Here is a 24006-nt window from a genome sequence, read left to right on the forward strand (position 1 = left end):
GAAGGACCGAAGTACAGGATAAGTGGGGTACAGAGGTAACTCCGGAGAAGGACGGGTGTAGAGGATAAGTGGGGTACAGAGGTAACTTCGGAGAAGGACGGGTGTAGAGGATAAGTGGGGTACAGAGGTAACTCCGGAGAAGGACCGGTGTAGAGGATAAGTGGGTTGCAGAGGTAACATCGGAGAAGGACGGGCATAAAGGATAAGTGGGGTACAGAGGTAACACCGGAGAAGGATGGGTGTAGAGGATAAGTGAGGCACATCGGTAACTTAGGTGAAGGACGGTCGCAGAGGATAAGTGGGGTATAAAGGTAACTCCGGAGGAGTACTGGCGTAGAGGATAAGTGAGGTATAGAGGTATACCAAGAGAAGGACTGCCGTAGAGGATAAGTGAGGTACAGAGGTAACTCCGAAGAAGGACGGGCGTAGAGGATAAATGGGGTACAGAGGTAACACCGGAGAAGGACTGGTGTAGAGGATAAGTGGGGTACAGAGGTAACACTGGAGAAGGATGGGTGTAGAGGATAAGTGAGGTACAGAGGTAACTCCAGAGAATGATGGGCATAGAGGATAAGTGAGGTACAGAGGTAACTCCAGAGAAGGACGGGCGTAGAGGATAAGTGAGGTACACCGGTTTGGACGGGTACAGAGGTAACCCCAGAGAAGAACGGGCGTAGAGAATTAGTGAGGTACAGAGGTAACTCCGGAGAAGGATGGGCGTAGAGAATAAGTGAGGCACAGAAGTAACTCCAGAGAAGGACTGGCGTAGAGGATAAGTGGGGCACAGAGGTAACTCCAGAGAAGGACCGGCGTAGAGGATAAGTGGGGCACAGAGGTAACTCCAGAGAAGGACGGGCATAGAGGATAAGTGAGGTACAGAGGTAACCCTAGAGAAGGACGTGCGTAGAGGATAAGTTGGGTACAGAGGTAACACCGGAGAAGGATGGGTGTTGAGGATAAGTTGGGTACAGAGGTAACACCGGAGAAGGACCAGCGTAGATGGTAAGTGGGATACAGAGGCAACTCCGGAGAAGGACGGTCGTAGAGGATAAGTGGGGTATAAAGGTAACTCCGGAGAAGGACGGGCGTAGAGGATAAGTGAGGCACATCGGTAACTTAGGTGAAGGACGAGCGTAGAGGATAAGTGAGGTACAGAGCTAACTCCGGAGAAGGACGGGCGTAGAGGATAAGTGAAGTACAGAGGTAACCTCGGAGAAGGACGGGTGTAGAGGGTAAGTAGGGTACAGAGGTAACATCGGAGAAGGACGGGCGTAGAGGATAAGTGAGGCACATCGGTAACTTAGGTGAAGGACGGGCGTAGAGGATAAGTGAGGTACAGAGGTAACTCCGGAGAAGTACGGGCGTGGAAGATAAGTGAGGTACAGACGTAATTTAGGTGAAGGACGGGCGTAGAGGATAAGTGAGGTACAGAGGTAACTCCAGAGAAGGACGGGCGTAGAGGTTAAGTTGGGTACAGAGATGAGCCCGGAGAAGGACGGGTGTAGAGGATAAGTGGGGTACAGAGGTAAGGATGGGCGTAGAGAATAAGTGAGGTATAGAGGTATACCAAGAGAAGGACTGGCGTAGAGGATAAGTGGGGCACAGAAGTAACTCCAGAGAAGGACTGGCGTAGAGGATAAGTGGGGCACAGAGGTAACTCCAGAGAAGGATGGGCGTAGAGAATAAGTGAGGTACAGAGGTAACTCCAGAGAAGGACGGGCGTAGAGGATAAGTGAGGTACAGAGGTAACCCCAGAGAAGGATGAGTGTAGAGGATAAGTGAGGTACAGAGGTAACCCCAGAGAAGGACGTGCGTAGAGGATAAGTGAGGTACAGAGGTAACCCTAGAGAAGGACGTGTGTAGAGGATAAGTGGGGTACAGAGGTAACTCCGGAGGAGGACGGGCATAGAGGATAAGTGGAGTACAGAGGTAACTCCGGAGAAGGACGAGCATAGAGAATAAGTGGGATACAGAGGTAACACCGCAGAAGGACGGGCGTAGAGGATAAGTAGGGTACAGAGGTAACTCCGTAGGAGGAATGGTGTAGAGAATAAGTGGGGTACAGAGGTAACTCCGTAGAAGGACGGGTGTAGAGGATAAGTGGGGTACAGAGGTAACTCCGGAGGAGGACGGGCGTAGAGGATAAGTGGGGCACAGAGGTAACTCCGGAGAAGGACGGGCGTAGAGGATAAGTGGGGTACAGAGGTAACTCCGTAGAAGGACGGGCGTAGAGGATAAGTGGGGTACAGAGGTAACTCCGGAGAAGGACGGGCGTAGAGGATAAGTGGGGTACAGAGGTAACTCCGGAGAAGGACGGGTGTAGAGGATAAGTGTGGTACAGAGGTAACTCCGGAGAAGGACGGGCGTAGAGGATAAGTGGGGTACAGAGGTAACTTCGGAGAAGGACGGGTGTAGAGGATAAGTGGGGTACAGAGGTAACTTCGGAGAAGGACGGGTGTAGAGGATAAGTGGGGTACAGAGGTAACTTCGGAGAAGGACCGAAGTAGAGGATAAGTGGGGTACAGAGGTAACTCCGGAGAAGGACGGGTGTAGAGGATAAGTGGGGTACAGAGGTAACTTCGGAGAAGGACGGGTGTAGAGGATAAGTGGGGTACAGAGGTAACTCCGGAGAAGGACCGGTGTAGAGGATAAGTGGGGTACAGAGGTAACTTCGGAGAAGGACCTCTGTAGAGGATAAGTGGGGTACAGAGGTAACTCCGGAGAAGGACCGGTGTAGAGGATAAGCGAGGTACAGAGGTAACTTCGGAGAAGGACGGGTGTAGAGGATAAGTGGGGTACAGAGGTAACTTCGGAGAAGGACGGGTGTAGAGGATAAGTGGGGTACAGAGGTAACTTCGGAGAAGGACGGGTGTAGAGGATAAGTGGGGTACAGAGGTAACTTCGGAGGAGGACGGGTGTAGAGGATAAGTGGGGTACAGAGGTAACTTCGGAGGAGGACGGGTGTAGAGGATAAGTGGGGTACAGAGGTAACTTCGGAGAAGGACGGGTGTAGAGGATAAGTGGGGTACAGAGGTAACTTCGGAGGAGGACGGGTGTTTAGGATAAGTGGGGTACAGAGTTAACTCCGGAGGAGGACGAGTGTAGAGGATAAGTGGGGTACAAAGGTAACTCCGGAGGAGGACGGGTGTAGAGGATAAGTGGGGTACAGAGGTAACTCCGGAGGAGGACGAGTGTAGAGGATAAGTGGGGTACAGAGGTAACTTCGGAGGAGGACGAGTGTAGAGGATAAGTGGGGTACAGAGGTAACTTCGGAGGAGGACAGGTGTAGAGGATAAGTGGGGTACAGAGGTAACTCCGGAGGAGGACGGGTGTAGAGGATAAGTGGGGTAGAGGATAAGTGGGGTACAGAGGTAACTCCGGAGGAGGACGGGTGTAGAGGATAAGTGGGGTACAGGGGTAACTCCGGAGGAGGACGGGTGTAGAGGATAAGTGGGGTACAGAGGTAACTCCGGAGGAGGACGGGTGTAGAGGATAAGTGGGGTACAGAGGTAACTCCGGAGGAGGACGGGTGTAGAGGATAAGTGGGGTAGAGGATAAGTGGGGTACAGAGGTAACTCCGGAGGAGGACGGGTGTAGAGGATAAGTGGGGTACAGAGGTAACTCCGGAGGAGGACGGGTGTAGAGGATAAGTGGGGTAGAGGATAAGTGGGGTACAGGGGTAACTCCGGAGGAGGACGGGTGTAGAGGATAAGTGGGGTACAGAGGTAACTCCGGAGGAGGACGGGTGTAGAGGATAAGTGGGGTAGAGGATAAGTGGGGTACAGAGGTAACTCCGGAGGAGGACGGGTGTAGAGGATAAGTGGGGTACAGGGGTAACTCCGGAGGAGGACGGGTGTAGAGGATAAGTGGGGTAGAGGATAAGTGGGGTACAGAGGTAACTCCGGAGGAGGACGGGTGTAGAGGATAAGTGGGGTACAGGGGTAACTCCGGAGAAGGACGGGTGTAGAGGATAAGTGAGGTACAGAGGTAACTCTGGAGGAGGACGGGTGTAGAGGATAAGTGGGGTACAGAGGTAACTCCGGAGGAGGACGGGTGTAGAGGATAAGTGGGGTACAGAGGTAACTCCGGAGGAGGACGAGTGTAGAGGATAGGTGGGGTACAGAGGTAACTCCGGAGGAGAACGGGTTTACAGCGAGGTGGTGGATTATAATCCCGTATTCGATCATTATCACCTGCTGATAATCTGATTAGTTGCATTTTATTCTGAGGTACAGGTGGTGACCCCTGCAGGTGGTTGCTGGTACTGCAGTGACATAAGTTTGTGCCCCCTTGGTGATGTCCTGTATCGTTCTCTCGTTTGCAGGTCTTTTCCATGTCGCACAGTTACTCATTCATGGTGACGTCCGGCCCGCTCGTGTACACCGCCATCGCCGTTGGTGGCGTCCTGAGTGGGAGCGGCCTTGTGATCGGAAGATTTCCCCCAATCCTTTCCCTGCAGACCACGTTCATGGGGATAGATCTGAGGTTCCACGTCCAGACAGGTAAGCCGGCACTACAACTCCCAGCATGCCTTGCCCCCCATACTACATCACACATTTCTGACAGTGCCGCCATCTTTCCCCCTGCAGTGCTGCAGTTTGTGCCGCAGTCGGTGGATATCCGGCTCTGTACGTTTAGTGAACAGATACAGAAAGGGTTAACGCTGGCTTTTTATGAGGTCCGGAGACTGCGCCAGGAGAGCGAGAATTTCACTGTCCAGGTAAAGTTCTATCCTAGCTATAATACCCATGCTTTACACTGCAGCTCTGCTCCTTCAGCTGAGAGGCGGAGCTTTAATAAGGGGGAGAAGCTTAGGCTACAGAGTGGGGTTTTTCACGCTTATTGGCCGTCCTGCAGATCGTGAACATCAGCTCCAGTGCGTCGCGGCTCGGGAACTGGAAGGCCCCGGTCACCGTGTCCTACGCGGTCCGAGAACGCAACGGCTTCCTGAACGGCTCCGACGTCAGCGACCAGCTCCGCAACCTGAGCCTGGTGGAGTTCAGCTTCTTCCTGGGGTTCCCTGTAAAGCAGATCGCAGAGCGTGAGTGTCCAGACCCGGGGCGGAGGGCGACCGCAGCTCTGGAGGTGACTGGAGGATAAGACCCGATGTAACAGCAGAATAGTGAGTGCAGCTCTGTAGGTGACTGGAGGATAAGACATGATGTAACAGCAGAATAGTGAGTGCAGCTCTGGAGGTGACTGGAGGATAAGACCCGATGTAACAGTAGAATAGTGAGTGCAGCTCTGGAGGTGACTGGAGGATAAGACCTGATGTAACAGCAGAATAGTGAGTGCAGCTCTGTAGGTGACTGGAGGATAAGACCTGATGTAACAGCAGAATAGTGAGTGCAGCTCTGGAGGTGACTGGAGGATAAGACCTGATGTAACAGCAGAATAGTGAGTGCAGCTCTGGAGGTGACTGGAGGATAAGACCTGATGTAACAGCAGAATAGTGAGTGCAGCTCTGGAGGTGACTGGAGGATAAGACCCGATGTAACAGTAGAATAGTGAGTGCAGCTCTGGAGGTGACTGGAGGATAAGACCTGATGTAACAGCAGAATAGTGAGTGCAGCTCTGTAGGTGACTGGAGGATAAGACCTGATGTAACAGCAGAATAGTGAGTGCAGCTCTGGAGGTGACTGGAGGATAAGACCCGATGTAACAGTAGAATAGTGAGTGCAGCTCTGGAGGTGACTGGTGTGTAGTACATGTAGCAGCATTGTGCGCTGATGGCTGAGTCGCCAGTGACCCCGGCCGCGCTGAGTACAGGATCAGCTGTGACATCATCAGACGCTCCCCCCGCCCCGTCTACCCCTCACTGACACCGAAACTGGGAGAAATAATATAGAGAATGGGGTACAACACCACTCCCTCCTCCAGGTCTACTGTGGCATGTAAAAGTTTGGGCACCCCTGATCAAGAGCAGTAAAGTAAGTAGAAGATAAAATGATCTAAAAGGCCTAAAGTTATAGATGAAACATTTCCTTTGTATTTTAGGCAAAAAAAAAAGATGTAATTTTTTATATTTTAAAAATTGCAAAATGGAAAATGGGCCAATGCAAAAGTTTGCGCACCCTTGGAGATTTGTTATCAGATAACTTTGACCAAGGTTTCAGACATTAATTAGCCTGTTAGGGTTATGGTTGTTCACCATCATCGTTAGGAAAGGCCGGTGATGCAGATTTCCAGCTTTATAAAAACCTTCTCTAACCTTCTGCCAAAACCAGCAAACTTTTACATTCCACAGTACAACCCCCTCCATCAGGACTACTGCCCCCCTCCATCAGGAGTACTGCCCCCCTCCATCAGGAGTACTGCCCCCCTCCATCAGGACTACTGCCCCCCTCCATCAGGACTACTGCCCCCCTCCATCAGGACTACTACCCCCCTCCATCAGGACTACTACCCCCCTCCATCAGGACTACTACCCCCCTCCATCAGGACTACTACCCCCATTCATCAGGACTACTATCCCCCCCTTCATCAGGACTACTACCCCCCTTCATCAGGACTACTACCCCCCTTCATCAGGACTACTACCCCCCCTTCATCAGGACTACTACCCCCCTCCATCAGGACTACTACCCCCCCTCCATCAGGACTACTACCCCCCCTCCATCAGGACTACTACCCCCCCTCCATCAGGACTACTACCCCCCCTCCATCAGGACTACTACCCCCCCTCCATCAGGACTACTACCCCCCCTCCATCAGGACTACTACCCCCCCTCCATCAGGACTACTACCCCCCCTCCATCAGGACTACTACCCCCCCTCCATCAGGACTACTACCCCCCCTCCATCAGGACTACTACCCCCCCTCCATCAGGACTACTACCCCCCCTCCATCAGGACTACTACCCCCCCTCCATCAGGACTACTACCCCCCCTCCATCAGGACTACTACCCCCCCTCCATCAGGACTACTACCCCCCTTCATCAGGACTACTACCCCCCTTCATCAGGACTACTACCCCCCCTTCATCAGGACTACTACCCCCCTCCATCAGGACTACTACCCCCCCTCCATCAGGACTACTACCCCCCCTCCATCAGGACTACTACCCCCCCTCCATCAGGACTACTACCCCCCCTCCATCAGGACTACTACCCCCCCTCCATCAGGACTACTACCCCCCCTCCATCAGGACTACTACCCCCCCTCCATCAGGACTACTACCCCCCCTCCATCAGGACTACTACCCCCCCTCCATCAGGACTACTACCCCCCCTCCATCAGGACTACTACCCCCCCTCCATCAGGACTACTACCCCCCCTCCATCAGGACTACTACCCCCCCTCCATCAGGACTACTACCCCCCCTCCATCAGGACTACTACCCCCCCTCCATCAGGACTACTACCCCCCTCCATCAGGACTACTACCCCCCTCCGGCGGTGTGGCTGTTCTCATTGATGCTGATCTCTTCCCATTCCCTGGCAGCCTGTGGAGCTCCTGGGCCGGTGAGACACTGACACCGGTGTTAGTGATGGGCGGCAGCGCTCTGACAACCACACACAGCGGTCGCTTTCTGCCTGGTAGTCAGTGACTTTTTCTGTGTTTCCCGTGCAGCGTCCACCTATCCACAGCTCGACATCTCCCCACTCCTGAAGGATTCCTGGCTCCGGACAAGTAAGTGGAACGGTCACTGCAGCACACTCCTCTCCTGAAATACTCTGTGCTGCTATGGGCCCTACTCTTACTATGTGATTGTGTGTAGCTGCCTGCTCCAGAAATACTCTGTTCTGCTGTACCTTAGTCTTGCTGTGTAATTATAAGTATGTAGCTTCTTTCAAGATCAGAACGTTCTCTTCCTGAAATACTCTGTGCTGCTGGGACCCTTACTCCTACTATGTAATTCTCAGTCTGTAGCATGAGATTCTTACCCACCTTTCCTGTAATGCTCTGTGCTGCTGGGCGCACCCTCTGCACCGATCACACCCCCCGCTCCTGTAACACTCTGTGCTGCTGGGCGCCCCCTCTGCATCGGTCACACCCGCCACTCCTGTAACGCTCTGTGCTGCTGGGCGCCCCCTCTGCACCGGTCACACACCCCGCTCCTGTAACGCTCTGTGCTGCTGGGCGCCCCCTCTGCACCGGTCACACCCGCCACTCCTGTAACGCTCTGTGCTGCTGGGCGCACCCTCTGCACCGATCACACCCCCCGCTCCTGTAACGCTCTGTGCTGCTGGGCGCCCCCTCTGCACCGATCACACCCGCCTCTCCTGTAACGCTCTGTGCTGCTGGGCGCCCCCTCTGCACCGATCACACCCGCCTCTCCTGTAACGCTCTGTGCTGCTGGACGCCCCCTCTGCACCGGTCACACCCGCCGCTCCTGTAACGCTCTGTGCTGCTGGGCGCCCCCTCTGAACCGGTCACACCCGCCGCTCCTGTAACGCTCTGTGCTGCTGGGCGCCCCCTCTGCACCGATCACACCCGCCTCTCCTGTAACACTCTGTGCTGCTGGGCGCCCCCTCTGCACCGGTCACACCCCCCGCTCCTGTAACGCTCTGTGCTGCTGGACGCCCCCTCTGCACCGGTCACACCCGCCGCTCCTGTAACGCTCTGTGCTGCTGGACGCCCCCTCTGCACTGGTCACACCCGCCGCTCCTGTAACGCTCTGTGCTGCTGGGCGCCCCCTCTGCACCGGTCACACCCGCCGCTCCTGTAACGCTCTGTGCTGCTGGACGCCCCCTCTGCAGCGGTCACACCCGCCTCTCCTGTAACGCTCTGTGCTGCTGGGCGCCCCCTCTGCATCGGTCACACCCGCCGCTCCTGTAACGCTCTGTGCTGCTGGGCGGCCCCTCTGCACCGGTCACACCCGCCGATCCTGTAGCGCTCTGTGCTGCTTGGCGCCCCCTCTGCACCGATCACACCCGCCTCTCCTGTAACGCTCTGTGCTGCTGGTCGCCCCCTCTGCACCGATCACACCCGCCTCTCCTGTAACGCTCTGTGCTGCTGGTCGCCCCCTCTGCACCAGTCACACCCGCCTCTCCTGTAACGCTCTGTGCTGCTGGGTGCCCCCTCTGCATCGGTCACACCCGCCGCTCCTGTAACGCTCTGTGCTGCTGGGCGCCCCCTTTGCACCGGTCACACCCCCCGCTCCTGTAACGCTCTGTGCTGCTGGGCGGCCCCTCTGCACCGGTCACACCCGCCGCTCCTGTAACGCTCTGTGCTGCTGGGCGCCCCCTCTGCACCGATCACACCCGCCGCTCCTATAACGCTCTGTGCTGCTGGGCGCCCCCTCTGCACCGGTCACACCCGCCGCTCCTGTAACGCTCTGTGCTGCTGGGCGGCCCCTCTGCACCGGTCACACCCGCCGCTCCTGTAACGCTCTGTGCTGCTGGGCGCCCCCTCTGCACCGGTCACACCCGCCGCTCCTGTAACACTCTGTGCTGCTGGGCGCCCCCTCTGCATCGGTCACACCCGCCGCTCCTGTAACGCTCTGTGCTGCTGGGCGCCCCCTCTGCAGCGGTCACACCCGCCGCTCCTATAACGCTCTGTGCTGCTGGGCGCCTCTCTGCATCGGTCACACCCGCCGCTCCTGTAACACTGTGCTGCTGGGCGCCCCCTCTGCACCGGTCACACCCGCCTCTCCTGTAACGCTCTGTGCTGCTGGGCGCCCCCTCTGCAGCGGTCACACCCACCGCTCCTGTAACGCTCTGTGCTGCTGGGCGCCCCCTCTGCACCGGTCAAACCCCCCGCTCCTGTAACGCTCTGTGCTGCTGGGCGCCCCCTCTGCACCGGTCACACCCGCCGCTCCTGTAACGCTCTGTGCTGCTGGGCGCCTCTCTGCATCGGTCACACCCGCCGCTCCTGTAACGCTCTGTGCTGCTGGGCGCTCCCTCTGCACCGGTCACACCCGCCGCTCCTGTAACGCTCTGTGCTGCTGGGCGCCCCCTCTGCACCGGTCACACCCCCCGCTCCTGTAACGCTCTGTGCTGCTGGGCGCCCCCTCTGCACCGGTCACACCCGCCGCTCCTGTAACGCTCTGTGCTGCTGGGCGCCTCTCTGCACCGGTCACACCCGCCGCTCCTGTAACGCTCTGTGCTGCTGGGCGCCTCTCTGCATCGGTCACACCCCCCGCTCCTGTAACGCTCTGTGCTGCTGGGCGCCCCCTCTGCACCGGTCACACCCGCCGCTCCTGTAACGCTCTGTGCTGCTGGGCGCCTCTCTGCATCGGTCACACCCGCCGCTCCTGTAACGCTCTGTGCTGCTGGGCGCCCCCTCTGCAGCGGTCACACCCGCCGCTCCTGTAACGCTCTGTGCTGCTGGGCACCCCCTCTGCACCGGTCACACCCGCCGCTCCTGTAACGCTCTGTGCTGCTGGGCGCGTGTCCTGACCCCGTCTCTCCCGTCAGTTCTGCTCGGGGTGCAGGAGCAGCGGCTGCAGGACGAGACGTTCCAGACAGAGATGGAGCGGAAACTGGCGCAGATCATCAGCGAGGCCTCGTCACAGAAACGCCGGTGGAAGAGGGCGAGCTACGCCGGTAGCACCGCCGTGCAGGTGAGCGGGAAGCCAGTGATGTCATCAGCAGAGGCGGGGCTGTGACATTATCAGTGATGTCACCAGTAGGGGACGGGGCTGTGACATTGTTAGATCAGTGATGTCACCAGTAGGGGGCGGGGCTGTGACATTGTTAGATCAGTGATGTCACCAGTAGGGGACGGGCTGTGACATTGTTAGATCAGTGATGTCACCAGTAGGGGACGGGGCTGTGACATTGTTAGATCAGTGATGTCACCAGTAGGGGACTGGGCTGTGACATTGTTAGATCAGTGATGTCACCAGTAGGGGGCAGGGCTGTTACATTGTTGGATCAGTGATGTCACCAGTAGGGGACGGGGCTGTGACATTGTTAGATCAGTGATGTCACCAGTAGGGGACGGGGCTGTGACATTGTTAGATCAGTGATGTCACCAGTAGGGGACGGGGCTGTGACATTGTTGGATCAGTGATGTCACCAGTAGGGGACGGGGCTGTGACATTGTTAGATCAGTGATGTCACCAGTAGGGGACTGGGCTGTGACATTGTTAGATCAGTGATGTCACCAGTAGGGGGCGGGGCTGTTACATTGTTGGATCAGTGATGTCACCAGTAGGGGACGGGGCTGTGACATTGTTAGATCAGTGATGTCACCAGTAGGGGACGGGGCTGTGACATTGTTAGATCAGTGATGTCACCAGTAGGGGACTGGGCTGTGACATTGTTAGATCAGTGATGTCACCAGTAGGGGACTGGGCTGTGACATTGTTGTATCAGTGATGTCACCAGTAGGGGGCGGGGCTGTGACATTGTTAGATCAGTGATGTCACCAGTAGGGGGTGGGGCTGTGACATTGTTAGATCAATGATGTCACCAGTAGGGGACGGGGCTGTGACATTGTTAGATCAGTGATGTCACCAGTAGGGGACGGGGCTGTGACATTGTTAGATCAGTGATGTCACCAGTAGGGGGCGGGGCTGTGACATTGTTAGATCAGTGATGTCACCAGTAGGGGGCGGGGCTGTGACATTGTTAGATCAGTGATGTCACCAGTAGGGGACGGGGCTGTGACATTGTTAGATCAGTGATGTCACCAGTAGGGGACGGGGCTGTGACATTGTTAGATCAGTGATGTCACCAGTAGGGGGCGGGGCTGTGACGTTGTTAGATCAGTGATGTCACCAGTAGGGGACTGGGCTGTGACGTTGTTAGATCAGTGATGTCACCAGTAGGGGACGGGGCTGTGACATTGTTAGATCAGTGATGTCACCAGTAGGGGACGGGGCTGTGACATTGTTAGATCAGTGATGTCACCAGTAGGGGACGGGGCTGTGACATTGTTAGATCAGTGATGTCACCAGTAGGGGGCTGGACTGTGACATTGTTAGATCAGTGATGTCACCAGTAGGGGACGGGGCTGTGACATTGTTGAATCAGTGATGTCACCAGTAGGGGGCTGGACTGTGACATTGTTAGATCAGTGATGTCACCAGTAGGGGGTGGGGCTGTGACGTTAGATCAGTGATGTCACCAGTAGGGGACGGGGCTGTGACATTGTTAGATCAGTGATGTCACCAGTAGGGGGCGGCGCTGAGACATTGTTAGATCAGTGATGTCACCAGTAGGGGACGGGGCTGTGACATTGTTAGATCAGTGATGTCACCAGTAGGGGACGGGGCTGTGACATTGTTGGATCAGTGATGTCACCACTAGGGGGTGGGGCTGTGACATTGTTGAATCAGTGATGTCACCAGTAGGGGACGGGGCTGTGACATTGTTAGATCAGTGATGTCACCAGTAGGGGGCGGGGCTGTGACATTGTTAGATCAGTGATGTCACCAGTAGGGGACGGGGCTGTGACATTGTTAGATCAGTGATGTCACCAGTAGGGGACGGGGCTGTGACATTGTTAGATCAGTGATGTCACCAGTAGGGGGCGGGGCTGTGACATTGTTAGATCAGTGATGTCACCAGTAGGGGGCGGGGCTGTGACATTGTTGAATCAGTGATGTCACCAGTAGGGGACGGGGCTGTGACATTGTTAGATCAGTGATGTCACCAGTAGGGGACGGGGCTGTGACATTGTTGAATCAGTGATGTCACCAGTAGGGGGCTGGACTGTGACATTGTTAGATCAGTGATGTCACCAGTAGGCGGTGGGGCTGTGACGTTGTTAGATCAGTGATGTCACCAGTAGGGGGCGGGGCTGTGACGTTGTTAGATCAGTGATGTCACCAGTAGGGGACGGGGCTGTGACATTGTTAGATCAGTGATGTCACCAGTTCGGGGCGGGGCTGTGACGTTGTTAGATCAGTGATGTCACCAGTAGGGGGCGGGGCTGTGACATTGTTAGATCAGTGATGTCACCAGTAGGGGGCGGGGCTGTGACATTGTTAGATCAGTGATGTCACCAGTAGGGGACGGGGCTGTGACATTGTTGAATCAGTGATGTCACCAGTAGGGGGCTGGACTGTGACATTGTTAGATCAGTGATGTCACCAGTAGGGGGTGGGGCTGTGACATTGTTAGATCAGTGATGTCACCAGTAGGGGACGGGGCTGTGACATTGTTAGATCAGTGATGTCACCAGTAGGGGGCGGGGCTGTGACATTGTTAGATCAGTGATGTCACCAGTAGGGGACGGGGCTGTGACATTGTTGAATCAGTGATGTCACCAGTAGGGGGCTGGACTGTGACATTGTTAGATCAGTGATGTCACCAGTAGGGGGCGGGGCTGTGACGTTGTTAGATCAGTGATGTCACCAGTAGGGGACGGGGCTGTGACATTGTTAGATCAGTGATGTCACCAGTTCGGGGCGGGGCTGTGACGTTGTTAGATCAGTGATGTCACCAGTAGGGGGCGGGGCTGTGACATTGTTAGATCAGTGATGTCACCAGTAGGGGACGGGGCTGTGACATTGTTAGATCAGTGATGTCACCAGTAGGGGACGGGGCTGTGACATTGTTGAATCAGTGATGTCACCAGTAGGGGGCTGGACTGTGACATTGTTGGATCAGTGATGTCACCAGTAGGGGGTGGGGCTGTGACGTTGTTAGATCAGTGATGTCACCAGTAGGGGACGGGGCTGTGACATTGTTAGATCAGTGATGTCACCAGTTCGGGGCGGGGCTGTGACGTTGTTAGATCAGTGATGTCACCAGTAGGGGGCGGGGCTGTGACATTGTTAGATCAGTGATGTCACCAGTAGGGGGCGGGGCTGTGACGTTGTTAGATCAGTGATGTCACCAGTAGGGGGCGGGGCTGTGACATTGTTAGATCAGTGATGTCACCAGTAGGGGGCGGGGCTGTGACGTTGTTAGATCAGTGATGTCACCAGTAGGGGGCGGGGCTGTGACATTGTTAGATCAGTGATGTCACCAGCAGGGGGCGGGGCTGTGACGTTGTTAGATCAGTGATGTCACCAGTAGGGGGCGGGGCTGTGACGTTGTTAGATCAGTGATGTCACCAGTAGGGGACGGGGCTGTGACATTGTTAGATCAGTGATGTCACCAGTAGGGGGCGGCGCTGAGACATTGTTAGATCAGTGATGTCACCAGTAGGGGACGGGGCTGTGACATTGTTAGATCAGTGATGTCACCAGTAGGGGACGGGGCTGTGACATTGTTGGATCAGTGATGTCACCACTAGGGGGTGGGGCTGTGACATTGTTGAATCAGTGATGTCACCAGTAGGGGACGGGGCTGTGACATTGTTAGATCAGTGATGTCACCAGTAGGGGACGGGGCTGTGACATTGTTAGATCAGTGATGTCACCAGTAGGGGGCGGGGCTGTGACATTGTTGAATCAGTGATGTCACCAGTAGGGGACGGGGCTGTGACATTGTTAGATCAGTGATGTCACCAGTAGGGGACGGGGCTGTGACATTGTTGAATCAGTGATGTCACCAGTAGGGGGCTGGACTGTGACATTGTTAGATCAGTGATGTCACCAGTAGGCGGTGGGGCTGTGACGTTGTTAGATCAGTGATGTCACCAGTAGGGGACGGGGCTGTGACATTGTTAGATCAGTGATGTCACCAGTTCGGGGCGGGGCTGTGACGTTGTTAGATCAGTGATGTCACCAGTAGGGGGCGGGGCTGTGACATTGTTAGATCAGTGATGTCACCAGTAGGGGACGGGGCTGTGACATTGTTAGATCAGTGATGTCACCAGTAGGGGACGGGGCTGTGACATTGTTGAATCAGTGATGTCACCAGTAGGGGGCTGGACTGTGACATTGTTGGATCAGTGATGTCACCAGTAGGGGGTGGGGCTGTGACGTTGTTAGATCAGTGATGTCACCAGTAGGGGACGGGGCTGTGACATTGTTAGATCAGTGATGTCACCAGTTCGGGGCGGGGCTGTGACGTTGTTAGATCAGTGATGTCACGAGTAGGGGGCGGGGCTGTGACATTGTTAGATCAGTGATGTCACCAGTAGGGGGCGGGGCTGTGACGTTGTTAGATCAGTGATGTCACCAGTAGGGGGCGGGGCTGTGACATTGTTAGATCAGTGATGTCACCAGTAGGGGGCGGGGCTGTGACGTTGTTAGATCAGTGATGTCACCAGTAGGGGGCGGGGCTGTGACATTGTTAGATCAGTGATGTCACCAGCAGGGGGCGGGGCTGTGACGTTGTTAGATCAGTGATGTCACCAGTAGGGGGCGGGGCTGTGACGTTGTTAGATCAGTGATGTCACCAGTAGGGGACGGGGCTGTGACATTGTTAGATCAGTGATGTCACCAGTTCGGGGCGGGGCTGTGACGTTGTTAGATCAGTGATGTCACCAGTAGAAGGCGGCGCTGAGACGTATCAGTGATGTCACCAGTAGGGGGTGGGGCTGTGACATTGTTAGATCAGTGATGTCACCAGTAGGGGGCGGGGCTGTGACATTGTTGAATCAGTGATGTCACCAGTAGGGGGCGGGGCTGTGACATTGTTGAATCAGTGATGTCACCAGTAGGGGGCGGGGCTGTGACATTGTTGTATCAGTGATGTGACCAGTAGGGGACGGGGCTATGACATTGTTGAATCAGTGATATCACCAGTAGAGGGCGGCGCTGAGACGTTGTATCAGTGATGTCACCAGTAGGGGGCGGGGCTGTGACATTGTTGAATCAGTGATGTCACCAGTAGGGGGCGGGGCTGTGACATTGTTGTATCAGTGATGTCACCAGTAGGGGACGGGGCTATGACATTGTTGAATCAGTGATATCACCAGTAGAGGGCGGCGCTGAGACGTTGTATCAGTGATGTCACCAGTAGGGGGCGGGGCTGTGACATTGTTAGATCAGTGATGTCACCAGTAGGGGGCGGGGCTGTGACATTGTTGAATCAGTGATGTCACCAGTAGGGGACAGGGCTGTGACATTGTTGTATCAGTGATGTCACCAGTAGGGGACGGGGCTGTGACATTGTTGAATCAGTGATGTCACCAGTAGGGGGCTGGACTGTGACATTGTTAGATCAGTGATGTCACCAGTAGGGGGCGGGGCTGTGACATTGTTGAATCAGTGATGTCACCAGTAGGGGACAGGGCTGTGACATTGTTGTATCAGTGATGTCACCAGTAGGGGACGGGGCTGTGACATTGTTGAATCAGTGATGTCACCAGTAGGGGGTGGGGCTGTGACGTTGTTAGATCAGTGATGTCACCAGTAGGGGGCGGCGCTGAGACATTGTTAGATCAGTGATGTCACCAGTAGGGGACGGGGCTGTGACATTGTTAGATCAGTGATGTCACCAGTAGGGGACGGGGCTGTGACATTGTTGGATCAGTGATGTCACCAGTAGGGGGTGGGGCTGTGACGTTGTTAGATCAGTGATGTCACCAGTAGGGGGCGGGGCTGTGACATTGTTAGATTAGTGATGTCACCAGTAGGGGGCGGGGCTGTGACATTGTTAGATCAGTGATGTCACCAGTAGGGGACGGGGCTGTGACATTGTTAGATCAGTGATGTCACCAGTAGGGGACGGGGCTGTGACATTGTTAGATCAGTGATGTCACCAGTAGGGGGCGGGGCTGTGACATTGTTAGATCAGTGATGTCACCAGTAGGGGGCGGGGCTGTGACATTGTTGAATCAGTGATGTCACCAGTAGGGGACGGGGCTGTGACATTGTTAGATCAGTGATGTCACCAGTAGGGGACGGGGCTGTGACATTGTTGAATCAGTGATGTCACCAGTAGGGGGCGGGGCTGTGACATTGTTAGATCAGTGATGTCACCAGTAGGGGACGGGGCTGTGACATTGTTAGATCAGTGATGTCACCAGTAGGGGACGGGGCTGTGACGTTGTTAGATCAGTGATGTCACCAGTAGGGGACGGGGCTGTGACGTTGTTAGATCAGTGATGTCACCAGTAGGGGACGGGGCTGTGACATTGTTGGATCAGTGATGTCACCAGTAGGGGACGGGGCTGTGACATTGTTAGATCAGTGATGTCACCAGTAGGGGGCGGCGCTGAGACATTGTTAGATCAGTGATGTCACCAGTAGGGGACGGGGCTGTGACATTGTTAGATCAGTGATGTCACCAGTTCGGGGCGGGGCTGTGACGTTGTTAGATCAGTGATGTCACCAGTAGGGGGCGGGGCTGTGACATTGTTAGATCAGTGATGTCACCAGTAGGGGGCGGCGCTGAGACATTGTTAGATCAGTGATGTCACCAGTAGGGGGTGGGGCTGTGACATTGTTAGATCAGTGATGTCACCAGTTCGGGGCGGGGCTGTGACGTTGTTAGATCAGTGATGTCACCAGTAGAGGGCGGCGCTGAGACGTATCAGTGATGTCACCAGTAGGGGGTGGGGCTGTGACATTGTTAGATCAGTGATGTCACCAGTAGGGGGCGGGGCTGTGACATTGTTGAATCAGTGATGTCACCAGTAGGGGGCGGGGCTGTGACATTGTTAGATCAGTGATGTCACCAGTAGGGGGCGGGGCTGTGACATTGTTGAATCAGTGATGTCACCAGTAGGGGGCGGGGCTGTGACATTGTTGTATCAGTGATGTGACCAGTAGGGGACGGGGCTGTGACATTGTTGAATCAGTGATATCACCAGTAGAGGGCGGCGCTGAGACGTTGTATCAGTGATGTCACCAGTAGGGGGCGGGGCTGTGACATTGTTAGATCAGTGATGTCACCAGTAGGGGGCGGGGCTGTGACATTGTTAGATCAGTGATGTCACCAGTAGGGGACGGGGCTGTGACATTGTTGGATCAGTGATGTCACCAGTAGGGGGCGGGGCTGTGACATTGTTAGATCAGTGATGTCACCAGTAGGGGGTGGGGCTGTGACATTGTTGGATCAGTGATGTCACCAGTAGGGGGCGGGGCTGTGACATTGTTGGATCAGTGATGTCACCAGTAGGGGGCGGGGCTGTGACATTGTTAGATCAGTGATGTCACCAGTAGGGGGCGGGGCTGTGACATTGTTGAATCAGTGATGTCACCAGTAGGGGGCGGGGCTGTGACATTGTTGTATCAGTGATGTGACCAGTAGGGGACGGGGCTATGACATTGTTGAATCAGTGATATCACCAGTAGAGGGCGGCGCTGAGACGTTGTATCAGTGATGTCACCAGTAGCGGGCGGGGCTGTGACGTTGTATCAGTGATGTCACCAGTAGGGGGCGGGGCCTGTGACATTGTTAGATCAGTGATGTCACCAGTAGGGGGTGGGGCTGTGACATTGTTGGATCAGTGATGTCACCAGTAGGGGACGGGGCTGTGACATTGTTAGATCAGTGATGTCACCAGTAGGGACGGGCTGTGACATTGTTAGATCAGTGATGTCACCAGTAGGGGGTGGGGCTGTGACATTGTTGGATCAGTGATGTCACCAGTAGGGGACGGGGCTGTGACATTGTTAGATCAGTGATGTCACCAGTAGGGGACGGGCTGTGACATTGTTAGATCAGTGATGTCACCAGTAGGGGACGGGCTGTGACATTGTTAGATCAGTGATGTCACCAGTAGGGGACGGGCTGTGACATTGTTAGATCAGTGATGTCACCAGTAGGGGGCGGGGCTGTGACATTGTTAGATCAGTGATGTCACCAGTAGGGGGCGGGGCTGTGACATTGTTAGATCAGTGATGTCACCAGTAGGGGACGGGGCTGTGACATTGTTAGATCAGTGATGTCACCAGTAGGGGACGGGCTGTGACATTGTTAGATCAGTGATGTCACCAGTAGGGGACGGGCTGTGACATTGTTAGATCAGTGATGTCACCAGTAGGGGGTGGGGCTGTGACATTGTTAGATCAGTGATGTCACCAGTAGGGGGTGGGGCTGTGACATTGTTGGATCAGTGATGTCACCAGTAGGGGACGGGGCTGTGACATTGTTAGATCAGTGATGTCACCAGTAGGGGACGGGCTGTGACATTGTTAGATCAGTGATGTCACCAGTAGGGGACGGGCTGTGACATTGTTAGATCAGTGATGTCACCAGTAGGGGACGGGCTGTGACATTGTTAGATCAGTGATGTCACCAGTAGGGGGTGGGGCTGTGACATTGTTGGATCAGTGATGTCACCAGTAGGGACGGGGCTGTGACATTGTTAGATCAGTGATGTCACCAGTAGGGGACGGGCTGTGACATTGTTAGATCAGTGATGTCACCAGTAGGGGGTGGGGCTGTGACATTGTTGGATCAGTGATGTCACCAGTAGGGGACGGGGCTGTGACGTTGTTAGATCAGTGATGTCACCAGTAGGGGGTGGGGCTGTGACGTTGTTAGATCAGTGATGTCACCAGTAGGGGGCGGGGCTGTGACATTGTTGAATCAGTGATGTCACCAGTAGGGGGCGGGGCTTGATCCTCATCACCCTGTATTTCCCCGCAGGTGGTCAATGTCTCTCGTCTCGATGGTCAGGATGACCCGGTGCAGCTGCTGTACTTTATGGAGGATCAGTACGGGGAGCGCCTGGCTGCAGACAAGGCCTCCAGTCTGATTAACGAGGTGAACATCCAGCGGGCGGCCATCATCCTGGGGTATCGCCTGCAGGGCGTGGTAGCACAACGTGAGTGATAGGTACCGGGGGCATCCGGCAGCTCTGAGCCGCCCCGCCCAGCACTCACATCTCCTCTGTCCCTGCAGCTCTTAACCAGCCGGCGGAGGCGGATCGGCAGGCACAGAACCTGTGGATCATCGTTGGTGTGGCCGTGCCGGTGCTGGTGGTGACCGTCATCATCGTCATCCTCTACTGGAAGTTGTGCCGGACGGACAAACTGGACTTCCAGCCCGACACCATAAGTAACTTACAGCAGAGGCAGAAGGTGAGAACGGGGTCTCTGCTCCCACCCCAACGTCTGCTCCTGTGATCACCCCTGTCCTTGCTGATCACGTGACCCTGATTGTCCGCAGCTCCAGGCTCCCACCCCAATGTCTGCTCCTGTGATCACCCCTGTCCTTGCTGATCACGTGATCTCGATTGTCTGCAGCTCCAGGCTCCCACCCCAATATCTGCTCCTACGATTACCCCTGTCCTTGCTGATCACGTAACCTCGACAGTCTGCAGCTCCAGGCTTCCCACCCAATGTCTGCTCCCACCCCAACGTCTGCTCCTGTAATCACCCCTGTCCTTGCTGATCACGTGACCCTGGTTGTCTGCAGCTCCAGGCTCCCACCCCAACGTCTGCTCCTGTGATCACCCCTGTCCTTGCTGATCACGTGATCTCGATTGTCTGCAGCTCCAGGCTCCCACCCCAATATCTGCTCCAGTGATTACCCCTGTCCTTGCTGATCACGTGATCTCGATTGTCTGCAGCTCCAGGCTCCCACCCCAACGTCTGCTTCTGTGATCACCCCTGTCCTTGCTGATCACGTGACCCTGGTTGTCTGCAGCTCCAGGCTCCCACCCCAATGTCTGCTCCTCTGATCACCCCTGTCCTTGCTTATCACGTGACCCTGGTTGTCCGCAGCTCCAGGCTCCTACCCCAATGTCTGCTCCTGTGATCACCCCTGTCCTTGCTGATCACGTGACCCTGATTGTCTGCAGCTCCAGGCTCCCAACGTTAAAGGCTTTGACTTCGCCAAGCAGCATCTGGGGCAGCACAATAAAGACGAGGTCCTGGTGGTGCATGAGCCGCCCCCTCCGATGCTGCACGGGCCTCTCAAAGACTCCACCCCCTCTGAAAACGGCGACATCCCCACCCCCAGGTCCAAGAGCTCCACTAAACCCAGCAAGATCGGGCGCCATCGGAGCAGGTGAGGAGCGGCGGGCCGCTCGGGGGGGCGCCAGGTTGTCAGACGTGTTTTTGATATTGGTACGCTTCTTCCAGTAGGGTCACCCCCTCTGACGCCGGATCCACCGCCAGCGAACCGTCCAGCGGGAAGGAGTCCGGAGAGGAGGGTCCGAGACCCTCCGCCCCACCGCAGGAAACCAGGCTGCGACCCACCGGTAAAGGGGGTAAGTTTACCGCTTGGCCAGTCTTCTGCCGTTACTGATTGGCCGGTAACGTCCTGTACGTTATTCCCGGCAGAGATCCCGGCATTGGGCGGCGGAGCGGAGCAGCATTCCTCTGCGTCCATCTTTGAACACGTCGATCGCATGTCGCGTTCCTCCGAGGCCAGCCGGCGGCTGCCCAGCAAGATTCAGCTGATCGCCATGCAGCCGATGGCGGCTCTTCCCATGCACGGGCTGAACACGGCGGAGCGGGAAGTGGAGGCTAATAAGGTAAACAGAGAGGTATGTCTGAGGAGGGAGTGATGCTCTGCAGGCCAACTGCAGGGACGCAGAGAGGAAAGTAACGCAAGAGTCGAGCCGCTCTGTGGCTGTGCGGCGCCCGAGGTCACGATACGTCTCCTCTCTCCGCCCTGCGCAGATTCAGACCACGCTACGGCACAAGTCGGAGATCGAGCATCACCGCAACAAGATCCGACTGCGAGCCAAGAGGAAGGGGCACTACGAGTTCCCCCTGGTGGACGTGGTGGGAATGACGGACACCAGGGAGCGGCAGCGCATGTACCGCAGGGCACAGATGCAGTTCGATAAGATCCTGGATCCCGTGCTGGGTGTGCCCACCGTGTTCATAGAGCCGCGCAAGAGGTGAGACCCTAAAGTATCCTCCACCTGCTGACCCCGAGAAGAACCTCAGGAACGCCATGTCATCCCCAGGAACTGCTTAAACTAGGGATCTAAAGCTGCCCCACCCAGCGGAGGCTCGTCCTCCTCCCCCCAGCCCAGCGGAGGCTCGTCCCTCCTCCCCCCAGCCAGCGGAGTCTCGTCCTCCTCCCCCCAGCCAGCGGAGTCTCGTCGTCGTCCCCCCCCAGCCAGCGGAGGCTCGTCCTCCTCCCCCCCCCCCCAACCAGCGGAGGCTCGTCCTCCTCCCCCCCAACCAGCGGAGGCTCGTCCTCCTCCCCCCCCCCCAGCCAGCGGAGGCTCGTCCTCCTCCCCCCCCCCCCCCCAACCAGCGGAGGCTCGTCCTCCTCCCCCCCCCCCAACCAGCGGAGGCTCGTCCTCCTCCCCCCCCCCCCAACCAGCGGAGGCTCGTCCTCCTCCCCCCCCCCCAACCAGCGGAGGCTCGTCCTCCTCCCCCCCCAACCAATTGAGGCTCGTCCTCCTTCCCCCCCCCAGCCAGCGGAGGCTCGTCCTCCCCCCCCCCCCCCACCCAGCGGAGGCTCGTCCTCCTCCCCCCCCAGCCAGCGGAGGCTCGTCTTCCTCCCCCCCCCCAGCCAGCGGAGGCTCGTCCTCCTCCCCCCCCAGCCAGCGGAGGCTCGTCCTCTCCCCCCCCCCAACCAATTGAGGCCCGTCCTTCACCCCCATCCCCACCACACAGCAGAGGCTCGTCCCCCCCCCCCCACCCACCCAGCGGAGGCTCGTCCTCCTCCCCCCCCCCCCAGCCAGCAGAGGCTCGTCCCCCCACCCCCCCCACCCAGCGGAGGCTCGTCTTCCTCCCCCCCCAACCAGCGGAGGCTCGTCCTCCTCCCCCCCCCCCCCCCCAGCCAGCGGAGGCTCGTCCTCCTCCCCCACCACCCAGCGGAGGCTCATCCTCCTCCCCCACCACCCAGCGGAGGCTCATCCTCCTCCCCCACCCAGCGGAGGCTCGTCCTCCTCCCCCCACCCAGCGGAGGCTCGTCCTCCCCACCCCCCTCCCCCCCCCCCAGCCAGCGGAGGCTCGTCCTCCTCCCCCCCCAGCCAACGGAGGCTCGTCCTCCTCCCCCCACCCAGCGGAGGCCCGTCCTTCCCCCCCCCACCCAGCGGAGGCTCGTCTTCCCTCCCCCCCCCAACCAGCGGAGGCTCGTCCTCCTCCCCCCCCCCCCCCCCCAGCCAGCGGAGGCTCGTCCTCCTCCCCCACCACCCAGCGGAGGCTCATCCTCCTCCCCCACCACCCAGCGGAGGCTCAACCTCCTCCTCCCCCACCCAGCGGAGGCTCGTCCTCCTCCCCCCACCCAGCGGAGGCTCGTCCTCCCCACCCCCCTCCCCCCCCCCCCAGCCAGCGGAGGCTCGTCCTCCTCCCCCCCAGCCAACGGAGGCTCGTCCTCCTCCCCCCACCCAGCGGAGGCCCGTCCTTCCCCCCACCACCCAGCGGAGGCTCGTCCCCCCCCCCCACCCAGCGGAGGCTCGTCGCCCCCCCCCCCCCCACCGGAGGCTCGTCCTCCTCCCCCCCCCCCAACCAGCGGAGGCTCGTCCTCCTCCCCCCCCCCCCAGCCAGCGGAGGCTCGTCCTCCCCCCCCCCCCCCCCCAGCCGGCGGAGGCTCGTCCTCCTCCCCCCCACCCAGCGGAGGCTCGTCGCCCCCCCCCCCCCACCGGAGGTTCGTCCCCCCCCCCCCCCAGCGGAGGCTCGTCCCCCCCCCCCCCCAGCGGAGGCTCGTCCTCCTCCCCCCCCCCAGCCAGCGGAGGCTCGTCCTCCTCCCCCCCCCCCAGCGGAGGCTCGTCCTCCTCCCCCCCCAACCAGCGGAGGCTCGTCCTCCTCCCCCCCCAGCCAGCGGAGGCTCGTCCTCCTCCCCCCACCCAGCGGAGGCCCGTCCTTCCCCCCCACCACCCAGCGGAGGCTCGTTCTCCTCCCCCCCACACCCAGCGGAGGCTCGTCCCCCCAACCAGCGGAGGCTCGTCCTCCTCCCCACCCAGCCAGCGGAGGCTCGTCCTCCTCCCCACCCAGCCAGCGGAGGCTCGTCCTCCTCCCCCCCCAGCTGAGGCTCGTCCTCCTCCCCCCCAGCCAGCGGAGGCTCGTCTTCCTCCCCCCCAGCCTGCGGAGGCTCGTCCTCCTCCACCCCAGCCAGCGGAGGCTCGTCCTCCTCCCCCACAACCAGCGGAGGCTCATCCTCCTCCCCCCCCCCCCAGCCAGCGGAGGCTCGTCCTCCTCCCCCCCAGCCAGCGGAGGCTCGTCCTCCTCCCCCCCCAACCAGCGGAGGCTCGTCCCCCCCCCCCAGCCAGCGGAGGCTCGTCCCCCCCCCCCCAGCCAGCGGAGGCTCGTCCCCCCCCCCCCCAGCCAGCGGAGGCTCGTCCTCCTCCCCCCTCAGCCAGCGGAGGCTCGTCCTCCTCCCCCCCCAGCCAGCGGAGGCTCGTCCTCCTCC

The 24006-nt window shown here is 57.8% G+C and overlaps 1 protein-coding gene across 3 annotated transcripts in view; it reads left to right on the forward strand.

Annotated features, from left to right (window-relative positions):
* Positions 1–24006, forward strand: part of KIAA1549 (KIAA1549 ortholog) — a 117932-nt gene that overhangs the window by 60530 nt on the left and 33396 nt on the right. Inside the window, exons 4-14 of one of the 3 annotated variants that reach the window (XM_073650497.1) lie at positions 4325–4502; positions 4590–4720; positions 4858–5041; positions 7574–7633; positions 10363–10508; positions 19333–19510; positions 19588–19766; positions 20489–20697; positions 20772–20899; positions 20973–21178; positions 21315–21538. In XM_073650497.1, coding sequence (XP_073506598.1) covers positions 4325–4502; positions 4590–4720; positions 4858–5041; positions 7574–7633; positions 10363–10508; positions 19333–19510; positions 19588–19766; positions 20489–20697; positions 20772–20899; positions 20973–21178; positions 21315–21538 — 1823 coding nt within the window. The remainder of the gene's footprint in view (positions 1–4324; positions 4503–4589; positions 4721–4857; positions 5042–7573; positions 7634–10362; positions 10509–19332; positions 19511–19587; positions 19767–20488; positions 20698–20771; positions 20900–20972; positions 21179–21314; positions 21539–24006) is intronic. The other 2 variants (XM_073650499.1, XM_073650498.1) reach the window with 2 other exon arrangements.

The sequence above is a fragment of the Phyllobates terribilis genome, unplaced genomic scaffold (assembly GCF_046119375.1).
Source record: "Phyllobates terribilis strain yellow unplaced genomic scaffold, ASM4611937v1 Scaffold_10__3_contigs__length_209671492, whole genome shotgun sequence".
Classification (NCBI taxonomy): Eukaryota; Metazoa; Chordata; class Amphibia; order Anura; family Dendrobatidae; genus Phyllobates; species Phyllobates terribilis.